At 30.5% G+C, this 6,670-nt stretch overlaps 2 protein-coding genes across 2 annotated transcripts in view; one reads left to right on the top strand and one right to left on the bottom strand.

Moving 5' to 3' along the window:
• Positions 1-2,445, top strand: part of LOC117178445 (mediator of RNA polymerase II transcription subunit 17) — a 26,763-nt gene extending 24,318 nt beyond the window's left edge. The window contains exon 4 of the mRNA XM_033369871.1: positions 1,113-2,445. Within this exon, the coding sequence (XP_033225762.1) occupies positions 1,113-2,045 (933 nt within the window). The 3' untranslated portion in view covers positions 2,046-2,445. The remainder of the gene's footprint in view (positions 1-1,112) is intronic.
• Positions 2,446-4,809: 2,364 nt separating this feature from the next.
• The window catches only part of LOC117179070 (gamma-secretase subunit Aph-1), an 8,277-nt gene continuing 6,416 nt past the window's right edge, over positions 4,810-6,670 (bottom strand). The window contains exon 2 of the mRNA XM_033370710.1: positions 4,810-6,054. Within this exon, the coding sequence (XP_033226601.1) occupies positions 5,571-6,054 (484 nt within the window). The 3' untranslated portion in view covers positions 4,810-5,570. The remainder of the gene's footprint in view (positions 6,055-6,670) is intronic.

The raw sequence follows: 6,670 nt of genomic DNA, 5'->3' as shown, positions 1-6,670 counted from the left end.
TACGTTGAAGCCGAATAACCCTTAATGTCGAGTATTTGTTAATACAATTTGTTTATAACAATTAACTATGCAAGTTAAGAATTTTTTATATTTCTTATACCCATGTGCACTAAATTCAAAGGACGAGAAGTATAACAAAAATTTTGTCTAGAAGATAAAAAATGAAATTAGAAAAATCGACATTTTTTTCGATGTTTGCATTAAAATAAAAATTAAATAAACAAAAAAATAAAAAATCTACTCTCACCATTTTCTGAAAAATTTAGTTCTGAATTTTTCAACAAAAAAAATTCTAAAATCGGTGCATAATTGCGTTCTAAATGTCATTTTGAACCTCGTTTTCCGATTTCACCCCACTGTGCGCCGCCGCACGGCTGAAACTTTGTCAAATGTATTAGAGTACAATAAGGTACGTTTAGGTACTGCATTTTGGTAGGAACTTTACTGAAAATTATTTTATCTTTTTTTTAAACCTCGGCATTTTTTGAACGTTCCAACTTTTTTTATACATAAAATATCGGTCTCAAACTTTGAGTAATGCAAGAGCCGAAAGAAAACTACGTTTAAGTACAAATCTTAATAATAAAAGATGTAAAAAAAAATTTCAACAATCAATTCCAACGGCATCAGCCGGTAACGTTGTACACGAAAATACGAACCCTCTAGAGCCTCGTCTAGTGGCCGCCAGGTATCGTATTTTCGTGTACAACGTTACCGGCTGATGCCGTTGGAATTGATTGTTGAAATATATTTTTTTACATCTTTTATTATTAGGCTTTGTACTTAAACGTAGTTTTCTTTCGGCTCTTGCATTTCTCAAAGTTTGAGACCGACCGTTTATGTATAAAAAAAGTTCGAACGTTCAAAAAATGTTGAGGTTCAGAAAAAAGATGAAATAATTTTCAGTGAAGTTCCTACCAAAATGCAGTACCTAAACGTACTTTATTGTACTCTAATACATTTCCCAAAGTTTCAGCTCGATATTTTATTTATAAAAAAAGTTCTTAGGTTTAAAAAAACATTCAGTGAACTGAAAAAGTGAGGTCGGTAATATAGGTATTTAGCTGTGTCACATGCCCTTAATATATTAATCTCCAAAATATGCTTTTCAGGTTTTGCCAGGCATACAGCTGATAATTGGACTATGTCACAGTACCGGCAACGACAAAAAGCCCTCAGCACCGCCAGCTCACAAAACCGATCACGATCACGTACTCGAGCATTCATTGCATCAATTACTGCGTGAAGTACATCACAAAAATACTCATCATCCATTCCCTCATCCTGCGTCTGGTCCACTGGGCCCAAGCAAACGCAGATGTCTTGCAGGTCCAAGTGCAGCTGATCGATATGAACTGATCGAGATGACCAAGAGTCAGACTTTATTGGAACAAATCATCCAGCAGGCCCAACACTTCTTTATGCGTCTGCGAACAGAATACGTTTTAGATACAATTGCCAAGGAAGTGAAAGATCCTCTTATCGTTTCTCATTGGAATGCTCTCAATTCGCCGACTCAGTCCTGTGTGAAGATAAATATTCTAACTCACGGTTACGACTCGATGTATCGCACATCTCTGGTCGTGCATGTCGGTGAAAAATCTCTCAAGTGTGTTTGTCGGGATGGCAGAGTGATGCACATGAGTTACGAGCCTCAAGAATTGCGCGATCTAATCTTCTGTCAGATCCATCAGCACCAAATTATCGCGGTTCAATCTTTAGCGAAATGTATGGGTTGGCAGTTTCTTTCGAACAGTTCGCATCTAGGTCTTGGGGCAGTGGAGCCGCTTGGAAATGCGAGCAGTTGTATATTGGCATCTCCAATTGGCGACAGAATGATAGCGGTCAGATGTGAACCGCAAAATGGGATTCAGGTTGCAATAGCTCATTCGCCGCGAAAGGACTTCTTCCCGGGTCAACTGGTGCGAGAGAGAAAGTGGGAAAATCTCGGAGGATCGTTCAAAGAGGTCAGATGGGACAAAATGGAGGGGAAGAACTTCTTGAATAAGATGGAACTGCTCATGGCTTCCCTCACAAGCTCTTAATAATTTGCGAGAGACATTAAACAGGGTGATAGAATTAAGGTGATAGTGAAGTTTGAGTTTCTAAATATGTACAAGATTTTTAGGTAGGCAATTTGATTGTTATGCATCTGTAACGAATACACATCAAGAATTACTTAACGGTGAATTTGTCAATTTTATAACAGTTTATTGTTTACAAAAAAGACTGATACGAATGACACATTAGTTGCAGTGACGGATGGTGTAAAATTAACAAGACAGTAAATTAATTGAAAATTTTAATTCTTATTGAATACGAGCAGAGTGCATTATATTTTGTCTGTACATTTTCTTACTGCGGACTAACATCATTCTTACAATATTTTTTACGTAACATGAAAAGGAAAATCAATAAATTATTGGAATACGATTTCGAAAATGATACAGTATTCTTTCGTTATTCCAGTTTTCAGGTCCACCGTTCAAAAATAGTAACCAGGGTGTCTACTTAAATCCTGGAAGAAACTTCCCGGATAATTTCAGGTATTTTACGTTTTTTTCAGGTATGATTTTTCACAGTACGGAACCATTCAATTATTTTGCTTTTTTTAAAATAATAAACTAAGGACATGCATTCAACTGATGCATGTCCTTAGTTGAAATGCATTCAACATTCAACGAGTTTATGATAACTAATGTTTTTTTCAGTTTTTAAGGGTTTAATTGATATGTTTAATAGAGAAACCGTTAAAAATTTATACTTCAAGCTTTTATTAAATATATAGGCACCATCGATTAATTAAATAATTCATTAATACTGAAAAAATAACCATTAATTTTATGAATGTGTCTCACCAAATAGTTGAATTTTGAACTAAAAAAATATCAGTTTTCAACCAAAAATGGAACAGTCAAATATTCAATTAAAATAATTAATTTAGTTGATTTTTAACTAAAAAAGAAACAATTTCAACCCGATAGTTGAATTTAAAACTAAAAATGATCCGTTTTTATCCATAAATGTAAATATTAAATTTTCAGTTAAAAAATTTATATTTTCAAAAAAAAAAAACAATTTTCAACAATAAGTTAAATTTTCCATCAAAGTGATGAATTTTTATTCTTTTTAAATATAATGATGAATCTTTGACTGAAATAAATTAATTTTAAACCAAACAGATGAATTTTCAACAAAAATTATGGAATAATAAACTGGATTAGTTAAATTTTCAACTAAAGCGATACATTTACAAATAAAATTATGAATATTTGATTGAAATACTTGAATTTTCAACGAAAAAGATGAATTAAAAAAAAGCTAATTTTGTAAATAAAAACCTATTTTAAAGCGAAATACGTGAATTTTCCACAAAATAGTTGAATTTTAAAATAAAAAAGACAAATTTTCGACCAAATAGTTGGATTTTGAATTTAAAAAATTAAATTATCAACAAAAAATGGAATAGTTACATTTTCAGTTCATTTTTTTTTTTTTTTTTTTAATAAAAGTGATGAATTTTTAACTAAAGTGATGAATCATCAACTGAAATAGTTGAATTTTAAACCAAAAAGATGAATTTTCAACGAAATAGTTGAATTTTTAACTAAAAAATATAAATTTTCAAACAAAGTGATGAATTTTTAAATAAAATGATTAATCTTTACCTGGATTAGTTGAATTTTAAACTAAAAAACATCAATTTTTAACGAAGCAGTTTTATTTTCAACGAAAAAGATTAATTTTCACACAAGAAGATTAATTATTTACCAAAAAGCAGATTTTTCAACAAAATACATGAATTTTTAGAGAAACAGTCGAATTTTTAACTAAAAAAGACCAATTTTCAACCAAATAATTCAATTTTTGCCTAAAAAAGAATCACTTTTAACCACAAATGGGAATAGTTAAATTTGCAGTTTAAAAAAATTCATTTATACAGGAAGAAAATAATTTTCAACGCCATAGTTAAATGTTCAATCAGTGATGAACTTGCCATTATAATGATACATTTTTAACTGAAATAGTTGAATTTTCAACTAAAAAAAGATGAATTTTCAACTAACATTATGGAATATTCAACTGGAATATTTGGATTTTCAACCAAATAGATGAATTTTCAACTAAAATATATCAATTTTCACTCAAAAATTGAATAAATATAATTTTAAAAAATTATATTTTCAAACAAAGTGATGAATTTTCAACCAAAATGATTAGTCTTCAACAGAAATAGCTAAACGTTAAACAAAAACGATGAATTTTTAAAGGAAGAAAATGAATTTTTACCAAAAAATATGATTTTTCCACTAAAAAAGATAATTTTTCAAACAAAAATTGAATAGTTAAATTTTCAGTAAAAAAATCATTTTAAGCTACAGAGATGCATTTTTAACTAACGTGATGTAATATTCAACTGGAACAATTAAATTTTTAGTTGAAAAAATTAAAATAAAACAGAACAATTTGAAACAAAATAATTTAAGTTTCAACTATAATAATTAAATTTTCAATAAAAAAAATTTAACTTTTAGCCAAGGAAAAAACGAATTTTTAACAAAACAGCTCAGTTTTCAACCAAAGAAATGAATTTTCAATTCAAATAATGAGCCTTCAAACAAATTAAAAAATATATTAATCCTGAAGAAAAAAATTTAGTAGTTGATATTTCAATCAAAAAAGATTTCAATTTTTAATCAAAACAGTTTAATTCAATTAAAAACGGATGACTCTTCAAAATGAGTTGAATTTTTAACTATGAAAAAGAAAATATTGCTAAAAAAGCGGGTGAATTTTCAACTAAAAAAGATCAATTTTTAATCAATAAGAGAATAGTTAAATATTCAGTAAAAGAAAATTCATTTCAAACAGAAAAAAACGGATTTTCAACAAAATCGTCAAATACACCAATATAAGGCCACTTTTACAAATAAAAAATTATTGCTATTGCATTTTATAATTAAATTTAAAAAAAGATTAAGCACAATCGCGAAAAAATTCCCTGACTTAAAAAAAAATCCCTCACATTTCCAGGTTTTTCCTGGAATATAAAAATTCCCTGGCAATTCCAGGTATTCCAGGTTTTCCAGGTAGGGTAGACACCCTGAGTAACTAAATATACAGTCGTCAAATACTGAGAAATACAATTAATTGATTTTCAAACTCGATAATCTAACGATATAAAATAATTTTTCCTTATCGTTGCATGTAGAGTTTATTACTTATTATAGATTTATCATAATGATATCATGAGGCTAATTCAATAAAACTAACGATGAATATGTAATAGATATGACATGATCACACTTTCATAAATCTTCTCGCTTTTCACATCTCATTCTCCGAAAGCTTTTTATACCTTCACAATTGCGTAGATTCAGCCGCACCGTGTATCCTTCCGGAGACAATTTAACAGAAAATTAAGTAAGGCTTTAAAAATATATATAAACTCAACTTCCAGAGACGATATTCTCTACTTTTATAATTAGATATCTCAAATTGTAGTGGTTCGGATTGGAATCTCGGTTTGAATAACACGCTAAACTGTTCAAATTTTCACTCCCCTTTTTTTATTTCTTCATAAAGCAATTGATTATATTCTGTATTTTACCACCAGCTACTGTAAAGGCCAGTGCAGCCGTAATCAATAGAATTATGTACGATGCTGATAGACTAATTGCTTGATAACTAATTCCATTTAGTAAGGTCATCGCAGAAACAAATAAGTGAGAACCAACCACCCACGCAACTTGACCCCATTTTTTGTGATCAAGGGCGGAAAAGAATATCACACCCCAAAAAGTATGTAGTAATATAAAAGCTAGTGTTGTAGCTGCAGAAATAATGAAAAAGAATTCGTTGCCTCGGCGAAGGCCCATTGTTCCGGGTCCTACGGCATCTGCTAAAACGTTCACCAAGGCAAATGCACCACTCATGAGTCCAAACCCTAGACCGCAGACGTACGCGAAAACGTGTCTACTGTCGGCAACATGCGCCGTTGTCACTTTCTCCAGGCCTCTTTCGGCTTTACGGAGTATCCAGTAGAGGAGGTACCTAGATCAACAAATTCAATGATAATGTCAGTATAGGCCTATAACGACTTCTTTATCATTTTTCTTCGCAATTATAGGATCATTTTACATTTAGAAAAGAAGAAACCATCTTTGTTGAGAAATTGTGTATAGTTTCAAATAGTGTTTAATGATTTTTCAATGGTCTCTAGTTTCTACCATGAAAGAATTCACTTTTTTTTAATTTTATATACTTAGGTCGTTGAAAATCTATTCACGGCAAAAAAGTCCGACAAAAAATATTTTCTCTTCTATTTTCTGATCCTTTTTAATAATTAAATCGTGATACTTATACGTATAATTAAATATTTCTACCCAAGGTTTGCTATTTCGTAGCTGTTATATAAGTAATACTTTGAATGCAAATGGAAAATAACTCTCTGCATTGCTCTCTGCAATTCGCCGAAAAATGAGATCTCTTGAAATCCTTTGGAATCTTTTAAATTAAGCTAAACATTTTTAATACAGTGAAGTCTCGCCTATCTAGAGTTCCACGTACTTTAAGGGCATGTGACACAGCTAAATACCTATATTACCGACCACAGTTTTTCAGTTCACTGAATGTTTTTTTGAACCTCAGAACTTTTTTTGTAAATAAA

The sequence above is a fragment of the Belonocnema kinseyi genome, chromosome 8 (genome assembly GCF_010883055.1).
Source record: "Belonocnema kinseyi isolate 2016_QV_RU_SX_M_011 chromosome 8, B_treatae_v1, whole genome shotgun sequence".
Taxonomy (NCBI): Eukaryota; Metazoa; Arthropoda; class Insecta; order Hymenoptera; family Cynipidae; genus Belonocnema; species Belonocnema kinseyi.
Note: the sequence above shows the minus strand (reverse complement) of the source record. Positions and strands in the feature narration are given on the sequence as shown.